This window comes from Panthera tigris, chromosome X (genome assembly GCF_018350195.1).
Source record: "Panthera tigris isolate Pti1 chromosome X, P.tigris_Pti1_mat1.1, whole genome shotgun sequence".
Taxonomy (NCBI): Eukaryota; Metazoa; Chordata; class Mammalia; order Carnivora; family Felidae; genus Panthera; species Panthera tigris.
The window spans coordinates 55,626,625-55,645,832 of NC_056677.1; the positions used below are offsets into that span (position 1 = coordinate 55,626,625).

Below are 19,208 nucleotides of genomic sequence, written 5' to 3' on the forward strand. Positions count from 1 at the left end.
ATAGCCTCATCTCCCCTATCCCCCTCCTGGTCTTGGGTTTGCCTCCCAAGGGGCATTGGGCATGTTGGCAGCAGAATCTGAGGCTGGTTCTGGGGTTGGTGGTGGCAATTTTAGGTGGGAACTTGGAGATGTGGCCAGGAACACAGATGAACTTTCCCAGGCCTAGTAACCTGGGAATGAAGAGTAGACTCCTGGCCATCCTGAAGGCTGCTGCCTTCCAAGCATGAACCAGCTTTTAACCAGGAATGTATTAAGTAATCAAGTAGGCAAGGAGCAGCTGAAAATTTGTCAAGTCAATATAGGCTTTGGAGACAAATAAGCCTGGGGGAAATCCTGCTTCTGCCATTGATGAGCTCAGTGGAGCTACTTCTCCTCCCTGAGCCTTATCTTCCTTCTTATCTGAAATGGGGGGAGTGAAACCTATCTCATCAGACTATGAGAGAAAAGCCATCTAACATGATTCTTGGCACAGAGTAGGTACTCAGGAAGCAACACACTTCTTTCCATACTCAGGTGCATGCACATTTCAAGGGATCCAAGTCTCTAAGCCAGACTATTGGTGTGCCCTTGTATCTTGTTCTCATTTCTCCTTGTTCACACCCCAATAAGGGGTCCAGCTGTCAGTTGAGAGACCTGACATAGTTCCTCCTCGACCCTGTCCACCCAGATCCCTCTCACCTTCCAGGCCCTGTCCCTAAAAGTAGAAGTGGCCTACCTTCTCCCTTATTTCCCTCCAAATACAGTTTCACCCTACAGCCAAAGAGAGCATCATAGTGAGAAACCCCTACTTAAGTGATATGACACAAAACTGTGTAAATTGTAGAGAATTTGGGGAATGTTGCTCACCTAATTATCTCTATAAAGTATCAGCAAAGACAGTATATCCTTGGCAATCCCAAAGCCAACCCAAACCTAGATCTCTTCCTCCTAATGGTTTCCCTTCCTCCACATACTGGGCCGCAGTTCTTGCCAAGGCCACTAAGCCTGTCCCAAGTCTTGTGTTCAAATCATGTGCTAGGTTTGTGTGTGACAGGCTCCCGGGTTGGAGCTTCCAGTTTGTCCCAGGTCCCCACAGTGCTACAGAAGACCAGTAGGGGGAGACATTAGCACGTGGGTACGCTTGTTGGGGTCCGACCACGAGAGTGGGTCGGACTGGGAGGGTCTGAGCTATGGGATGGAGCCAAAGTTATAAGCAAGGAAGCGAGGAGGGGCGGGAAGAATGGGCGAGGGCTGGGAGACAAAGACCCAGATGGCGAGGCCGGGAGGGGCTGGAGTCTGGTGTCTTGGGGCCAGGACGCCCGCTTTTGCTTTTTCAAAAAGCGTCCACCTTGTGCCTTTGACTCTTTGCCTTCGAGGTGTCTTTCTTTATCGAGGTACTCTCTCACTCACTCATCCCCGCTGGCCTATTCCGGGGCCTTGCCTGCGACTTCGGACAGGACACGACGCCAAATTTGGGTTCCTGGGTCCCACAAGGCTTTCCCCTAAAGCTGAGATTCCGAAGGCCCAGTCCCCAGGGGCAAAGAACTCACCTCCCACCCACCTCCATCCCGTACTTGTACTTGACCTCTCTCAGTCTCCATTACCTAACGCTATCCGTATGTTTAGGACTCCAGGTCCAAGTGCAAGCAGACACTGCATTGCTAGGGAAGGAGAAAAGACCACCAGAACTCTACGTGAGATGGGACCAAGAGCAAACAGGCTGTTTTTGCCACAGAGAGGGGCACAGAGCACGACTTCAGGGCTCCTGCGTAAAGAGAATGGAAGTACTTTCACGGGATACTTGTGACAGGGCCTGTGTGGCCCAGGTCAGTGGGCCAGTGTTGACTAGGCGCGCGGGAGGAGGGCAGGCCGACAGCCCTTGAGGAGCTCCAACTTCCCACGGGCTGCGCGCTCTGGGAACGGGACTATACCAGACCCACCCCTAACCGCAGGAGCCACACTCTGAGATTGGTGCCATCGCGAGCACGGCGTCCTTAAGAGCTCCCAGAAGCCCCGCCCCCTTCCTGTTCTGGGGGCGTGGTACGGGACGAGGACCCCCGAGACGGAGCTTACTATTGGCTAAGAGGAGTAGGGTTGGCCTTGCGTTCGCCTGAGCAGGGGAGTAGACAGCTCAGCGGCAGCCGAAGGGAGTCTATGCGCGCTGGACAGCAGTGGGAGTTGTGTGAGGCTCGCACTGGCCGCAGACCTTCGGGCGCAATCTCCGGGGAGCTAGGAGTCGGCGAAGGGGCTGCGGGGCTACCCGGCGGAGGCTTCCGAATAGAAAACTGATGGAACTGGCTCGCTCGACTGCGTCTTCCCGCTCTTCTAAGTACACTGAACGGGGGCCCCACTGAAGTAGAAGCTGTCGGGGGGCGCGAAGCCCAGAGTCCCAGTGTGGCCTGGAGGAACAGAGACCGTGCCAGGGCGACCCAGCCGGGAGCCCCCGGATTGAGCTCGTGTTGTGGGGAGACTCCCATTTCTTCCGAGGGGCGTCGATCCCGAGACGGTCGAGGCGTCGGGGCGGCCACCGAGTCTTCAGTGGGGAGACCCAGTCAGGGAGAGGGCGCGCAGTCTCGAACAGTCTCCGGGAGCCGAGCGGAATCGGGCCGGATCACCCGGGGGCGCAGAGCCCCCGTCGCCCCTCGTGCGGCGGAGAGACCAAGGGAACGAGCCATCGGAGGCTGCGGCCCATGCCCAGGTTGGGGACAGCTGCCCAGTGAGTCCTCCTGGCCCGCCGGGCGGAGAAGAGCGACATCGAAGCCGGCGGGAGGGGAGCACTTCAAGGCCGGCGACTGCGGAGGATGGGCGCCTGAGCGGTTCAGAGCGCAGCGCAGCACGGGAAGGCGAGGCCAGTTTGCTGAGGAGGCGCCAGGGAATCCCAAGTGCAGCCTGCACCCGGGAAGATGGCCCGGCCTGGGCAGCGTTGGCTCGGCAAGTGGCTTGTGGCGATGGTCGTGTTGGCACTGTGCCGGCTTGCCACGCCGTTGGCCAAGAACCTGGAGCCCGTGTCCTGGAGCTCCCTCAACCCCAAGTAAGTAACTTATTGGCTCTGATCCCTGGGGGTGGGAGGCACTCCTACAGGGTGAGGCCACGCGCCTCCGAGTGCGTGTGGGGAGGTGTTCCGAGGAAGAGCGGTACCCCATTTTGTCTCTGTCGTTTTCGTGTGTGTTTTCCTGCGGGCGGGCGGAGCAGGGTGCGGCGGGGTGGGGTGGGGGCACTCGGCTGGGTTGTGACCCTTTGGCTTCCCCGCCTTCTCCTCCGCACGTCCCGGATCAAGTCGGGATGGTGGCGCCAGGCGGAGCTGGGAGTCCCGGCGCTCGAGGGCGCACCCGAGAGCTGGGTGGGGGAGAGAACGCATTACCCTATGGGGCCCTTGGGAACGTGACGGTTTTCGCCGAGAGCCGCTCGAGGGGCTAGCGTGACCTGGGTGGGGGCGAGGCCAGAACACAGGTTCCTCGTTTGTTTAGCTGTGAAAGGACCACAGCGCGGGACACCGCGCTTGGGGTGGGTGGCAGCGCCTGTATCCCCATTCGGGCTTCTCCCATTTTCATTTCTCTTTCTTCCCTGTTTGCCTCTCTAGCTTTCCGCTTTGCCGTCTCTTCTAGCCCCTCTTTTCTCCCTGCCGGGCCGTGGAAGGGCGGGCGCCGCTCCCAGGCTCACAAAGGCGGCGGATGGAGAGGGGTGGAGTGGGAGAGGTATCTGAGAGGGGGTGGTTTCGATCCAGCGCCTGTCGGGGGTCTAATGGAGCCGGTGGCAGAGCTTCGAGAGCCGGCCCAGGCAGAGAGTGGCGTCCGAGCTGGCGAGGGAGGTGGTTGGGGGGTCGAAGGATTCCTGCTCAAGCGAATCCCGTTGGCCCCCCACCCTATGTCCCTCAGATTGGGAAGCTATGCTTAGCTTTTCCCAAGGGGTTAGCGAGGTAGCTATGTAGAGAAGATCCTTTCTTTTCTTCCTCCTCCTTCCCCCTTCACAGTTCCCCCTACCCCAAACAACACACACACCTTTTAGGGCGGTGGCTCAGTGGTTTCTGGGCTGTTAGTGAAGAGTCGCTGGGGCTGTGTGGTGACCTCTGGACCTTTTACTCTTCTGGCATTCAGTACTGGGGTTGAAATCCAGGGTCAAGATTGCTCTTCCTGTTTTGTGGAGGTCCCGGCAATGTGCAGACACCTCTACTTAGTGGGAAACTGGGGGGCTTTGGCCTGCCCTCTATGCTCTCTGATGTTTGTATCCGGAATCCCTGTCCACTCTCATGGGCTCCCCGCTAACTTCCCCGGGCTCCTGCCTCCCTTGGCCTCTTAGGTTCCAGGGACAGTGTCTCTTAGCCCTGGAGTGGAAGAAATCAGCTTCTCTAGTTCTATTCTCTTTGGGTTAAGGCAGAGTCCTATTTACTGGTTTGTGGGATGGTTAAAACAAGGTCAGTTGAGGGTTTGGGAAAGAGAACAAGGTACAAGGAATGGGATTGACAAGAATTTCTCCCCCACCCAGAAGCCAACCTGGGTGCAGAGCTCTCCTAACAGCAGGGATTCAAGATAGTCTGGGGACCCCTGAGCTAAGCAGGGGAAAGGTTCTGAAGAGCCCAGTTCCCTCATGTAAGGGTGGAGGCTGGAAATGCTCTCTCTTGAACCAGGATAGCTGAAATCGCCTGGGGTAGCCCATTATAGGGGCTCATGGGAGTGACCTAATTGCTCTCTCGGGGTCTCTAACCAGAGATAGCATGCAGCTCCACAGCTGGAAAGGAGCCCTCCTGCAGAGTTGGGGGGGGGAGCTGGGAGAAACAAGATCTCTCTGAGCTTCTCCGTTTTTGTGTTCTGAGCCTTTAGTTCTCTGGACCAGTTTATAGGTTTTTGAGTTCTGCCCACGCCACCATCCACTTCAAGCTGAGGGCAGGCATCCTTGAGGGGGCGGTAAGGTGGGGGGGTGGCTGAGGACTCAGTAGGACCTGCACAAATTCTATCCCATAATTGAACAGATCCTGAGAATGGTGGGGGACTGATCTTGGCGCCCCTGCACACACACACACTCCCAGTTCCATCTATGCCCAAGCGTCTGTGTGTGTTGGCACATGGGGGATGGGCAGGAGGACAGGAGGGAGGCACTGCCCTCAGCTCCACTCAAGCTCTGGGGGCTGCCTCTGCCACCGCGTCCAACCCTCAGGCTGCCACAGCCTTTCAACTAAACAGTCTTTCTCTGTCTCTCCCTCTTTGCCTCCTGCCCGAGTTCTCCCTCTCAGGTCTGTGTCTGGTTTGCCCTCTCACACCCTCTGTGAGCTGTGCTCACCTCCCCTCTCCAGCTAGGTTCGCCTGCTCTCCCTCTTTCTCACACTCCCTCTCACTCTTAGTCACTCTCTGCCTCTTTTTCTCAAGTCCTTTTGTTTCTCGCACATGCCCGTGCTCTCCCTCACAGGCTCATTTTCTCTCTTCCCTCCCCTCTTCCTCCCTGCTTTTGGTCTCTTTACTCAGCCTTGTCAGGAGCTGGCACCCCCACCCCACCCCTCAAATCTCCCAGTGCCTATAAACCTTGCTTAATTGCTTCCTTCTTGGGAAAAAAATCAAAATAAAGAAGTGATGGGGCTGGGGGTATGTTTCCAGGTTCCAGGGTGCGTGTAGCCCCAGTCCTGACTGGAAGAGGGGAGCTGGAAGGGCCGGCTTAAGACTTCCAGCTTCTTTCCCAAATCCGTGCTGGGGTCTTTGAATGGGTGGCATTAGCTTCTGCCTCTTCGGCCCCTCCTGTCAGATTACCCAGATGAACACAGGTTGGGGAAGCAGGTTTAGTCCCACTAGAGGTTGGGAGAAACCAGAATGAATGCATGTGCTTGGGTGGGTTGGGGGCTGTGATGGAAGGTCCCAGAGCAGCCCCCTCCCCCAGCTTCTTCCCCTGAGAGCTTGGGGCAGCCGGTAGGCCTCACACTTGAGTCCTCAGCCAAGTCCAGCTGCTGCAGTTCAGTCTCTCAGTCCCATTCTGACCCCTTCCTGCCCCCCACTCAGGTTCCCCCACCTCCAGGGAGTGGGAATGTGCCTGAGATCACATTACACCTTCCCTATAAGGGGTTGGGGGTGGGGGGTTCAGCTTGGTGTCCAGGACCCTTGACTCCATCCAACATGGGTGGGGGCAGCTGCAGACCCTAACCCAGGCTTGCCTGCCACAAGCCAAAGTGTTGGCCCCAGCCCCCTCACAGCTGTTCCAGCTCACAGTCCTGGGGAGGCCAGCTCAGGGGGCCCCTTTCCAGGGTGGCTGACCTCTCCTACTCTGTGGCTGATTGGCCACAGGTGGGGGCCTGAGAGTGATGGGAACCCAGCAGCTCCTAAAGTTTCCTGTTCCCCTTCCTCCCCACCCCCACCCCAGGCAGCCAGGCCAGGGCAAGAAGGGCCTGTGAGGCTGGGGTGCAGGCTGAATTGAGGGTTCCCTGTATCCCCTCAGGTTCTTTGTTGCCTCATCAGCTCAGGTGAATGGGGACGGCCAGGCCCTGGATACTACTCTTTTCTGGGGTTTGGACTGTGGAGGAGGTGGGCCAGCCAGGAGGCAGCTTATTGCCATGAGAACACCAGGTTTGGGGGAGGGTACACTCCATGATTATCAGGGGAGCTGTGGTGGGATGCTTACCAGCCACATTCTGGGTTCCTTGCCTTGTGTACCATAACCCACTCCTCCTAGGTGTGTTTTCATAGTGGTCATTTGGGGTGGGGGTGCTAGCAGCCAGGAACATAAGCCGTAAATGGTAATGTGCTTGGCAATGCTAACTAACAGGCAGCACCTTGCTACTTACAAAGCATCCTCATATGTAAATATTATTGGTTGTTCCCAACCGCCCTGGGAAGTAGGAATTGTCCCCATTTCCAGATGAGAAGGCATATGCCTGGAACAGGGAAATGAATTGTCTGAACTCAGTCTGCTTATAGTGGGTAGAGCTTGCTGTATGCCATTCTTTCCATGCCATCCTGCTATACCTTGGAATCTAGGAGAGATAGGAATTCAAGGTGGGGTTTGGAAAGAGGTGCCATCTCCCTGCCCCTCTTACTTCACAGATGTGCGTGCATCTGTCCTCGTGACTCAGGCCCTGCCTGCATCAGATGAGCAGTGCTCTGGCTTCCTCATTTGATTTTGCTAGGTCTACCAGCAGCCTTGCTTGGGTGACCTGAACTAGAGGCAGCCAACTCACTGCCTGGCACTCTCCCTCCTGAGTGCTGAATCTCACCTTTGGTTCCTCTCTGGGCCAGGAATCTCACTTCCTCTCAGGGATCCCCTAGAAAGCAGACAGGGAAGGGCGTGTTAAGCCCCCAATGGGCCCTAGTGTTAGCCTGGTGGGGCAGAGGGGAGAGCGTAGTCCCATGTAGGTGGGGAGGGTGACCCTCTGGGACTCTCCTGGCTTCCCTACCTCCGACAGTGCTGCTTGTGTGCCAGGACCCAGCTGCTGTTCCTGCCCACCCACGCCTGGGCGGGCACTGCTGGGACATGCCAGGCCGGCTCCTGCTGCCTTGGGGGCTGGGTGGAGCTGGGGGAATGAAAGAGGAGCCTTTAATTTGGGGGCTCCCCACCCTTGCTGGGATGAGAGCAGACTTGAGCTCTGGCTTGGGGTCTGTCCTCTGCTAGTCCTGCCACTCTGTGGATGCAGGCATAGTGGTGCTGGGGTCACCAAATCAAAGCTGTGTCTAGAGTCTTAACCAGACTTGCACTAGCATGGCCAGGGACCACGCTCTCCCAATCTCTGACCACAGGTTCCTAGAGCCTGTGGGAAGGGTGAGAGAGAAGAAAATGTAGACGTGGTGGAACATGGGCACCTTTCTGGGCATGACACCCACATCTGCAAGCTAGCCCCACTGTAGACTGTATGTGTTTGGGTGGAAAGGAGTTCAGCGGGACAAAAGAAACAGGAGGACAGTTGACCTCTGACCAGGCTACTGCCCCAGACTCTTCAGGCTTCTCGAATGGCAGGATTCTGATTAGCAGTCATGGTGGCCCTTCTCAGTTCAGTAGAAAGGCTGAGAAACAAACTTGGGCTAGGGTGGAAGGAAGAAGTAGGCCATAAGACAGGAGCTGGAATGGCCTCCTTCAAATCCCTTTACTCCCTGGGGTGGCTCACTGGGGTCCTAGGGCTATCAGAAGCTAAAGAGGGAAGGCCTCAGGGGTTACCATGGCAACCTGCTTCAAGCTTCCTGCTGGGCCTTGTCAATCCCCTTATTTTCCAGAAAAGGGCTTTGTCTAGGGGTGGCCCCAGGCAAGAAAGCTTGGCTTGATAATGGGGGAGTAGTAGTTTTTGAAAAGTGGGGGATAAAGAGTTTAACTTGGGGACAATCTTTCCTCCAACTCTCTTGCCCCTATTCCTAACCTGATATGTATGAGGAAAGATGGGCAGGGTCCTTCCTATACAGTATGGCTAGTGTTGTAAGCTGACTTCAGGTTTCACTCTCACTGGCCACATGTCCACCTTGGCAAGGTCCCCTTGCCACTTTCCTGGGCTTCTCAAAGGCCAAGAAGCAGTTTCCTGGTGGTACAGAAGATGCTGAAAAGGCACCATTATGGGGGATCAGGGTCAGGAAAGGCAGGTCTCCTCAGGGTCTTCTCCCTTCTGCACTTTAGGAGAAGGTGAGTTTCCCCTCTGCAGCTGCCAGGCAAATTAACTAATGAATATTTATGAAGTCTTCTCTGAGGTTGAGGAGTCTGAGGGGTGTTAGGGGCAATAGTCCTCTTTTCTTCCCCTTCCCCCATCCACTATATAGACATCTGCTACCTCAATGTGTCTGGATTCAAGGGATAACCCCAAGTAGCTGGAAGCCCTGTGTTTCGCTTCTGGAGCTCCAGAGCCTGAGTGACCACAGATGTGCTCAGAACCCATAAGACTCCCTGGTGAGGAGGCCAGGTCCAAGTGGTTAGAAAGGTGAGCTGGCCCATACCCCCCATTTGCATGTCCTCTGTGTACCTGCTATCACCTCCATGTAGGGTCTTGTTGAGGTGCAGCTGTACAAGGATTCAGCCAATGTTTCAGGTCTTCTTAGACCCCCTAGGGGTCAACATCCTGGGTGAGGTTAGCCTCCTCTGGTTGCCTTTGAGAACTTCTCTTCAATAGGAATGTTCATCTGATCACTCCCTCCCTCCCATGAGGAGCCTGGACTCTGTGGGTCTTAAAGGTTCCTCTGGTGCTAAGAAGTTAGAAGTTGTCTAACCCTGCTGTCTGGATGGAACCAGTGTGAGGATTGGAAAACGAAAAATGCCTTGGGAGTTATAGGGGATCTGGTGAAACTTCTCAGCCTTTTGTGGTTAATGGGGTGAGGATGTTTCCTCTCAAATGTTTGTATGGGCCTTCATCCCATGCCCACCTCCTTTCTGGCCCTCTGGAGTGCAGTAAAGCTAGATACTAAGGGAAGGACCTTCTCATTGTGGTTTTTACCGACCTGTACAGCAAAATGGCATGTCCCAGCTTGTTGAAGCCTCCTTTAACATTGAGGGAGGGCTGTCTTTCTTCATCTACTTGGTCTATACTCGTCTCCTGGGATATCCTTTCCCTCCCTTGAGTGAGGGCACTGTGCGACTAGGCACTCATATCTTGTGCTCCCCACTGTGGTATGGGCCTCCAGGAAGTGGAGTCATGCTTTTCCACTGTGAGCTTTGTTCTGTTGAAGCACTGCTTTCAACCCTTCATTGTCCTTACTAGAAAGTCTGTCTCCAGTGGGATGAACCCCACACTGCTTGTTGTGACCCTCAAGGCCTTTTACCCTGGCCCCAGCTGAGCTTATTGGCCTCCTCTTCTGCTTCTCTCTACCAGTTGTGGGGCCAATCACTGGCCTGGGGTTTGTGTCCCAGCCACTCTTGTCCACTCTTGCTCTGTGTTAACTTCTAATTCCTTACCCAGGACCCACTTTCATTCTGCTACTTCTGAGGAACCATCTTAGACCCACATAACCTACAGATAGCCTTGTCCTGTCTATTGCCAAAGCATGGACCATTTTTACTTTTCTGACCTACAGCAGACAGTAAAATCCTTGAGGATGGAGCCATAACTCCTCTTTCTATTCCCCCTCACCTGCCGAAAAAACCGCAAGACTGGTCTCATAGGTTACTTGCTGTTAATCTGGCCTCCTGCCTCTTGGCAAACTAGATTGTTTCTAAGCAGGAGTCAAACACGTTGAGTGCCTACTGTGTGCTAGGCACTCTGCATGCACCATTGCATCCCCTCCACAATCCCAGGAGGGTAGGGCTCTTACCTTTGCCAGTTTATAAGTGAGGAAATGGAAACCCAGGGAGATCAGGTAGCTCATCCAAGGTTGCAGAGCTCAGAAGGGCCATGTCTGTCTGATTCCAAAGTCTGTCTGCTTCTTCCTTGCTACATACTATTGCCTTGTTTCCAGCTCCAGCCTGCCCAGGCTCAGAAATGGCCAAGATAGCACCACCATTTTGCTGTGTGCTTAGGCTAGGACACTGATATGAATAGATGGCCCTGGGCAGCTGCTCTCTCCCTGCTATTCCCTGTGCCTGGCCTTCAGGATTAGAAGAGGAACCTGGCTCAGAAGAAATTTGTCCATCTCCCTCAGGATCTGGAACAGAGGCAGTGTGGAGATGGGTAGTTTAGAACACAGATGTGTGAAGTTCCTGGGGCCCTATCTTACATAATCTGTTGTCCCTGCTTGGGCCCCTTCTCCCCTCCCTCTGTTCTTTTAGGACTGAGACTGGTCAAGTTTGGGGACTCACATTCTTGCATTATGGGAGTTGAATCAGTCCCCTATAAGACACTGGGCTGTGGGAGTGGGAGGTGGTGAGAGCTATGTGGAATTGCTCCTGGCCAGAGACTATGCCCATCACTCTTGGTTCCAGGTGATGCCTATTCATATCTCCTCATCATGCCCAAGATTAGCAAAGATGGCAGAGAAGGTATGGGTCCCAGATAGGTTGAGCTCCCCCAGTTGTTTTCTGGGAGCTGCAGGGGTGGTGGCTAAGGCATGTGTGGGCTTGTGTGTGGGCTTGTTTGTGTGTGTGTGTGTGTGTGTGTGTGTGTACGCGTGCACGTGCACAACATGTTTGTGTGCACACACATGCATGTGTGGTAGGGAGATGGTAGCAGTGGCTCTGAAGGAATGTGTGTGATGGGGCCGGGAAGAGGACAGGGCTGCCACCTCCAGGCAGCCCAAGTTTCACACCATTGGCCACATCAGCCCCCTGCAGAAATGCCACATTAGGACAAAGGGCTCCCCCAGCTACTCAGTGCCCCACCCTACCAAGCAGTCAAAGCCTGGCAGCCTTGCCCATGGGCCACCCCTTCCACACCCTGCTGGCAGTGTGATTCTCTCTCTGCACCCCCAGCCTAAGGATGGAGGGAGGACAGAATGCCTATTCTTGCCATCTCCACCCAGTAGGCTCAGCCTGGCCCCTCATTGTTTGTGCCCTTGATTCTAGAGATGGTCCGGGACCCCTGACCATGAGGCTGACCATCTCTTCCCTTCTGGGCAGGTTCCTGAGTGGGAAGGGCCTGGTGATCTACCCAAAGATTGGAGACAAGCTGGACATCATCTGCCCCCGAGCAGAAGCAGGGCGGCCCTACGAGTACTACAAGCTGTACCTGGTGCGGCCTGAGCAGGCAGCTGCTTGCAGCACTGTGCTTGACCCCAACGTGCTGGTCACCTGCAATAGGCCAGAGCAGGAAATCCGCTTCACCATTAAGTTCCAGGAGTTCAGCCCCAACTACATGGGCCTGGAGTTTAAGAAGCACCATGATTACTACATTACCTGTGAGTCTCTTCCCGTCATATGGTTCTCTCTTATCTAGGAGCTTTCTAAGTAGTACAGTGAGATAGCACACAGGCCACCTTGATCTGGGTTCCCTCTGAAGACTGGCATGCTCTCCTTCCAGCCTGGCCTTGGAATTCTGGCCCTAACATTCACCAAGAGGATGGCTGCCAGCTCACCTTGGCTCTAGCAGTTGGCTGGGAGAGGGCTCCACTTTGTGGTGCTCTCTCTTATTTCTTTGGCCTACCTAAGATATAATCTTGGGAGTGACAGAGTTGGAAGAACCCTTTGGGATCAGCTGGCTGTCCGGACTTTCTCTTCATGGGAAACTGGCCCCAAGAAGTGAAGGAGCTTCCTGCCCTGATATGATATCACTCATGGAGTTAGGGGCAGGATTAGGACTCTAACCCAGTTCACCTGACTGGATTCCTTCTAGTCTGTATAGAAGCCTCCCTCATGATTCCAGTTCTGACTGTTTTGCCTCTGAGTGAGATCACACAATGAGAAGATACTGAGAAAGAAGGCTAAGCCCTGGTCATGTTAAAGGAGCAGCACCCTTGGGGGAAGGCCTAGTTTCTGATGTGGCCTGAGCTGGGCCAGCTACTCTGTTCCCAGTGAGAGGGAGATAAGTAGAAAGGTTCACTGCTTGCTACTCCCCAATTCCCAGTTCTGTTCTCATGGGCTAAGACAACACTAGGATTTCTAGGTAATGAGGGCAGACCTTCCTTTCCCCCTGACTTCTCTGGCCTCTTGCTACAGCTACATCCAATGGGAGTTTGGAGGGACTGGAAAACCGGGAGGGAGGTGTGTGCCGTACACGCACCATGAAGATCGTCATGAAGGTTGGGCAAGGTGAGTGCCCAGTCATAACAGATGTCTCTGTCTGGGTATGGATGTGTTTGGGAGTAGGGGAGGGGCAATGGGGTTAGAGTATCTGAGGTCTGATATACAGACCATTGTTGGCCCATGCTAGATGATTGAGGCATGTATGCTAGTGGGGTCCCCCATCAACCTGTGCTCTCCACACTCCCAGACCCCAATGCTGTGACACCTGAGCAGCTGACCACCAGCCGGCCGAGCAAGGAGGCAGATAACACTATCAAGATGGCCACACAGGCCCCCAGCGGTCGGGGCTCCCTGGGTGACTCTGATGGCAAGCATGGTGAGTGTATAGGTGTCTCCCAAAGGGCAGAACCCATTGCTTAGCTACATTTTCAGGCCCTGTCTCTGAAGTGAGGCAGAACAGGGCCTTGGGACCCCTGGCTGACCATTTCTCCCCTCCCTTCTCCTTCCTCAGAGACTGTGAACCAGGAAGAGAAGAGTGGCCCAGGTGCAAGTGGAGGTGGCAGTGGGGACCCTGACAGCTTCTTCAACTCCAAGGTGGCATTGTTTGCAGCCGTTGGTGCTGGTTGCGTCATCTTCCTGCTCATCATCATCTTCCTGACAGTTCTGCTACTAAAGCTGCGCAAGCGGCATCGCAAGCACACCCAACAGCGGGCACCCGCCCTCTCACTCAGTACCCTGGCCAGTCCCAAGGGGGGCAGTGGCACGGCGGGCACCGAGCCCAGTGACATCATCATCCCCTTACGGACTACAGAGAACAACTATTGCCCCCACTATGAGAAGGTGAGTGGGGACTACGGGCACCCCGTCTACATCGTCCAGGAGATGCCACCCCAGAGCCCAGCGAACATCTACTACAAGGTCTGAGAGCCCAGTGCAGCCTCGGGCCCTGAGGGACAGTCGGCCAGGACTGCACCTCTCCTTTCTCCCCCACACTCCCTCCCCTTACCAGCTGTGCCCACCTTTGTATTTAGTTTTGTAGTTTCTTGGCTTTTATAATCCCCCTTTTGCCCTGCCCCCTGGGCTTCGGAGGGGGGTGCTTTTGCCCCCAGCCACCATGCTCTTGTGCCTTCCCCCTCTGGCCAGGCCTCTGGGCTCTGCAGGGGCACCCCTTCTTGGAGGGCAGGGTTGGACGCTGATGGACAGCAGGCAGGAAGATGCCCCCCTGGCCCTGCCCCCCCCACCCCCTTTCCCCCTTCCCAGGACTGTTTGTCCGCTATCATCACTGTTTTTAATGTTTTTGTGTTCATTTTTTAGCTGTCAACTCATTTGCATCTGTTTTTTAAAGAAAATGGAAAAGGCAGTCCCTCCTTAGGCTTTCTGAGCCAGACCCAGCTCAGTTTAAGGGAACTGGGGCAAGATGTGGCCAGCCAGGAAGCATAGGATGGCATTTCTTTTAATAACTCCTTGGTATTTTGGGGAGGGGTGGCAGGCCAGAGCTCTTCTTGCCCATGAGGGAACATGAGAGTGCCATTGGGCAAAGTGTTTCACTCTGTCCTCCTGACCCTCCTTCTACAAAGCTGATCTTGGCAATGGGGTAGTGGCTGCCACCCTTCCACCAAAAAAAAAAAATCTCTTCCTTGTGGGATTCTTGGGCATCTCCTGCCTCCCTCACTCTCACGGTAATTAACGTCTTAATTGGCTGTTGCCTGGGGAACAGGAGAGCTGCTGCAGGCAGATGACCTCATGGGGGTGGAGGGAGGTGAGGTGCCCAGGTGGCTATTTGCCCTGCAGATCTGGGAGTTCCCCCTCCCCCTCCCTGCCCTGTTCTCTCCTCACCTTTGGCATCCTTTGGCCCGGTGGGGAAACAGAGGCCCAGGGCAGAGACCTAAGCGGGTATAAGGCCCAGGTGGCCTGCTCCTTTTCTGGGCTCTAGCACAAGTGGGTGCCCCCCTCAACCCAGCTTCCACTGGCTCCTCCAATCTTGGGCTGGGGCCTGGAAAGAGGAAGAGGCTGCCCAGGGCTGGGCCAGCACGCCGTGCACTTTGACCCCGGCTCCTTGCCAGCACGGCTGCTAACAGACTGCCACTTGAGTGCGCCTTGCAGGTGCTCCCAGAGTGGCCATGGAAGGAGCTGGGCCTTACACCATCCACCTCCACACTGCCTCCTGGCCAGCTGCCCACCCCAGTGCCAGGTGGGAGAGGGAGCGGAACAGCCATCCCCTTCCAGGTGGCAGTCGGAAGGGTTTTTTGTTTTTGTTTCTGTTGCCATTTGTGTAAATACTAGTCTTTTTGGAAAAAATAATGTAAAGATGTTTTGTATAAACTCTGAATTATTTTCTTGTTGCTTTTTTCTTAGAAAAAAATGAGAACTAAAGAAAAAAATTAACCACATGGAGAACTGGGTGTAAAATGGTGTCATGATGTTGTGGAATGAAGCGTGAGTGAGTATGTGAGTGTGTGTGTGAATATGTGTGTGTTTGTGTGTGTGTGTGTGTGAGACAGAGAGATAGAGAGAGACAGAGAGATTCCCTGTGCCCAAACCACTGAAGATCTGGGCAGGTATAAGAAGAGGGTGGCTTTCCTAGTGGAACAAGATGTTTCAATTGTCCTGTGCCTTTCTTCTTCTGCCCACAGGATACTCTGCCCTCTGGTTCTGCTGGAGCCTGTGACAATTTCTCCCTGTCTATCCTGTCACCTCTATGGCATAGGCCGTGAGCATCTGCCCAGTCTGTCATTAGGCTCAGCTAGAGAGAATTGATGGGGGAGGAGGTGTTCCCATGGGGACCTGGGTGTGTCTGCAAGTACGGCCACCACCTGGCTGGAGCTACATCTGGAACCTGCTGGCAGGCCCAGCCCTGCCCTGCCTCAAGACACCTAAAGGTGGATAGAAATAACTTCCTAAGAGCTGGGCCTCACTTGTGGCCCATTGGGTACTGAGGTTTCAGGCTGCCAAGTTCACTTCGTAGCCAGAAGATTCTTCCTCTCTTGTCTCCAGAGCTGGGCCACACCAGAATCCTCACCATGGCATACTTAGGAGCTTCTGGCTAGCAGTTGAAGCCCTCGAGCTAGAGCAGCCCTGAACACTCAGTTCCCCTGAAGGCTCGTGGTCCAGGAGTGTGGCAAGGGCCCTGAAGAGGGTTTGGCCTCAGTCCCGCAACAGAGATGGACACTGGCAGGGCCTGGGGCCTTCCCACTCCAGTCTGAGGGGATTCCCTGTCAAGATGGCTAAGGCAGATGTCAGAAGTGGAGGCCATGTGAGATCCCACTAGCTAGAAATGGGTAACAAGGCACTAGAGGAAAGGAGAAAGAGGAAGAGGAAGGAAGGGGGGGGGGTTGGTTAGTGATCCAGAACAAGAAGCCTCAGAGAAGCAGCCAAGGAGCAGGCAGGGCTATGAGGGAAGTGGGAAGCACATGGAGAAGCAAGGGGGAGGAGAGCCACGGGACCTGTAGGGCAAAGGGAAGGGAGGCTGGGCCCGGCTGGGGTGCTCCTGGAGCCAGCTGGGGCAGAGGCTGTTTATTTGGTTTCTCATTAACCAAAGGAAGTGCCTGGATCAGATGGGGCCTCTGCTACTTGAGTGCCTGCCCAGAGTGGGGCCCTCAGCCTGGCTTGGTGGTCTTTAACCAGGACTGGTTCAGGCCAGGTTGATATCTCTGAGGTGGAGCCTGACCAGGGTTGGGTGAGCTATCCCTTACTCCTATAACTGAGTGTCCTTGGGTGGTCCCCCACCCTGCCCAAGATATCAGCTACCCTCACCCTGTCGGTGGGGGGTTGAATTCCTGGGAGCCCCTTGGGAGTAGCTGTGGGAGTATAAAGTAAAAATCTGTGGGGGAGAGCAGAGGAAAGTATGGGGCAGTCTCCAACAGCCCAGGTTTGTGACTGCCTATTCTCACTTGCCCTGTCCTGGGTGCTGTACTGGTGCTGGTGCGAGCTCAGTATCCAAGCCATGCTGGCCACACAGTGGTGCTCAGTAGCTCCTTGTGGCAGAGTGTCCTTTACCTGGCCAGTGCCTGCCACTTTTTTCAAACGCTTATCTTACACACACTGTATCATTGAGTCTCATAAACTTCCTGTGAGGGTGGACAGTGAGGAATTTTTGCCTCATATTTGAGATGAGGAAACTGAGACCCTGTGAGGGGCAGTAACTTACCCAAGAACACACATCAAGTTATCCAGAGCACTAGGATTGGAGCCCAGGCCTTTTTCTATACCAGGAGCAAATAAAAGTTTCTTGATGGTGATTCTCCTTCTCCCCACACCCCTGTTCCTTGTGCTGTCCCTGGTGAGACTGAGCAAGCATGCTTCCTTAGGGATCTTGAAGAACAGGAGACATTCCCCACCCCCTTACCTTCCCATCTGTGTGGGTCAGACAGAGACCAAGCATAGCTAGGTGGAGGCAGGAGGTGTGAGCCTCCCGTGGAGGGCCCCAGACCAGCCCCACCCTCAGCTCTAATTCCTGTCCCAGCTGGGCCAAGCTCCTGGTGAGTCAGGGATAGAGGATGCTTTCCAGGTGAGGGTGGGGCTGCCTGGCTTCCTCTGCAGGCTGAGCCCAGATCACCAATGAGGCTGGGCAGCTGCTAGCCAGGCCTCAGTTTCCCTAAAGGGACAGGCCATGTGGAGCTGGGGAACCGAGGCTCTTATGATTTATTGCACCAGTCCATTTGATGCTCATAGGAGGCCTCCCTGAGGATGCGGATGGCCTAGCACACTCGAGACAGGGACTTGGTGGGGGCGGGGGGAGGGAGGTGAAGAACCCAAGGAGAGACCCAGGCCCCACTGGGATCATCCTAGGTGGTGCTTTGGCCACCTGGCATCAGTCAGTCTCAGAAATCCACCCTGCCTGCCTAGCTTCCTGTCCTGCCCAGGCACGTCACAGTCCCACTGACACCCCAGTTGAGTCAGCCCCAGCTGGCCTGGGGACCCTCCTTGCCCATCTGCTGCCGGTCTCCTGTACAGCTGGCCATTAGATCTGGGGGGCTGGGGCCCCAGCTGGTGCTTGTTAGGTTGGCTCCCCCTTTGGGAGGCTGCTGAGGAGGAGACCAACCTCCACCCAGGACAGGGGTCACAGATCCCAAACTGAAAGCAATTTAAGGGCATGGGGGAGACAGTAATTATAGGTTCTGTTTCCAATAGTTAATTACCCAGCTGGCAAAGAGAAAGGAAAGAGGAAAGGCTGGGGAGTGGGGGGAATAAGGAATGTGTGAAGGGATATGGAAGGGTGGGAGGAGTTTGCTGCAAGGCCCTTTGATACAGGGGAAAGAGTCCCAGGCTGAGAGGCTAGAGACTAAGGGCCTGTCCCAACTCCAACATGACTTTTTGACCAGAGGCAGGCAGGTCTCTGCTTCTTTGGACCTCAATTCCCCTGTCACGGTAATGAAGAGTAGAACTAGATGTCTTCATTCATTCAGAAAATATTTACTGAGCAGCCACTATATGCCAGCTAGTGGTCTGGGCACTGGGATGCAGTGGTGAACAGAATAGATAAGGTCCCTATTTCCAGGGACCTCACATTCTATAAAGGCCTTTAAGTGCCTGGTTAGCTCTTAACTGTGCTTCTGTGGTGATGGGTCATGGGAATGTGAGAGGCAGAATAGAAGATACACAGATTAAAACCTTGGGTTCTGAAGTTAGCCTTTCATGCATTCATTCACCCATTTTTTTCCCCATAAAATGTTGAAGCCCTGGCACATTGTAAGCACCAAATACCTGTTGTTTTCCTCCTGAGGCATGGAATGGGCAGTTCAGCTGGGCTTCCTGGGGACCTCAAGCCCCGGCCTTTCTCATCATCACTGACCAAAGCTGGCCTTTTGCAAAGTTACTGAACATCCTCATCAGAAGTTTTCCTGAGGCACCAATCCCCGGTTACCTTCCCTAGCCCCAATCCTGGGTCCCTGGCTGGGGGCTGGGCAAAATATATCCATGATAAACACTTCCAAAGCCAAAGTAGAAGAGATGTGTGTCCTTAGTCCTTGCCTACTCCTATGGCTCCATGGGTTCGTCTCTCCCATCCTTCCTAGAGGCAGTACATGAGGAACTGGCTTCTGAGAGAGAATCTTCCCGTTTTCTCTGGCCAGGGCCCTAGAGAGAGGCTCCAGATGGCTTCTTTGCTTCCAGGTTACCAGAAGCCGAGGAGATGCTGGAATCCATCTGACATCACAGGGACTTCACACTGGCTGAATTCTACTGGACAGAGTGTTTGTTCTCAAGGGGTACTAGCTGGTGGTTTCCCTGGCTGCCCTCATGCCTGTTCAGTAGAATCTGAGAGGTTAGAGGCCAGGAAATGGTAGCACTAGGAGTGTGCTGAGAGCTCCTTTCCAGAACAAGCCACTTATGGGGAAACTGAGGCCCAGACACCAGAAGGGGCTTACTCAAGGGCACACAGGGAGTGCTTGCTGGCAGAGCCAAGCATCACAACCATTTCCTTTACCTCACAGGTCATGGTTGTGTGCCCTTCTTTCTTGCACACTTGCTTTGTTCCCCCAGAATCCCCAGGCGTTTGTGTATGTGAGTGAACCAAACAAATCTATATATACACAGTATTTATATTGACAAACTATGTAAGTTGACACAAGGCAATTACCAAAATGACACATTATAACCCTGAGGACAACATGGCCCTGGGAAGTTTAGGCCTAGTCAGAGCAGACCTCGAAAATGCACTGATGGTTCACCCCATTCCCTAGGGCCCCCCTCTCCTGTGGCACCTCACACAGCTCTGAAGTCACTCAGTACAATAG

The 19,208-nt window shown here is 54.5% G+C and overlaps 1 protein-coding gene across 1 annotated transcript; it reads left to right on the plus strand.

The window, feature by feature from the left end:
* The first annotated feature begins 2,112 nt into the window (after positions 1–2,112).
* Positions 2,113–14,770, plus strand: EFNB1 (ephrin B1). The gene is made up of 5 exons (XM_042975002.1): positions 2,113–3,010; positions 11,413–11,690; positions 12,448–12,540; positions 12,722–12,850; positions 12,986–14,770. The coding sequence occupies exons 1-5, from the start codon at positions 2,883–2,885 to the stop codon at positions 13,396–13,398; spliced, it is 1,041 nt and encodes a 346-aa protein (XP_042830936.1). The 5' UTR covers positions 2,113–2,882; the 3' UTR covers positions 13,399–14,770.
* Positions 14,771–19,208: the final 4,438 nt, after the last annotated feature.

What these genes read in the sequence shown, in the direction of transcription:
- EFNB1 (XM_042975002.1), top strand. Translation starts at nt 2,883, where the DNA reads ATGGCCCGGCCTGGGCAGCGTTGGCTCGGCAAGTGGCTTGTGGCGATG. An exon ending in CGTCATGAAGGTTGGGCAAG is followed by an intron (nt 12,541 to 12,721) that starts GTGAGTGCCCAG and finishes CCACACTCCCAG; the next exon opens with ACCCCAATGCTGTGACACCT. An exon ending in TGACTCTGATGGCAAGCATG is followed by an intron (nt 12,851 to 12,985) that starts GTGAGTGTATAG and finishes CTCCTTCCTCAG; the next exon opens with AGACTGTGAACCAGGAAGAG.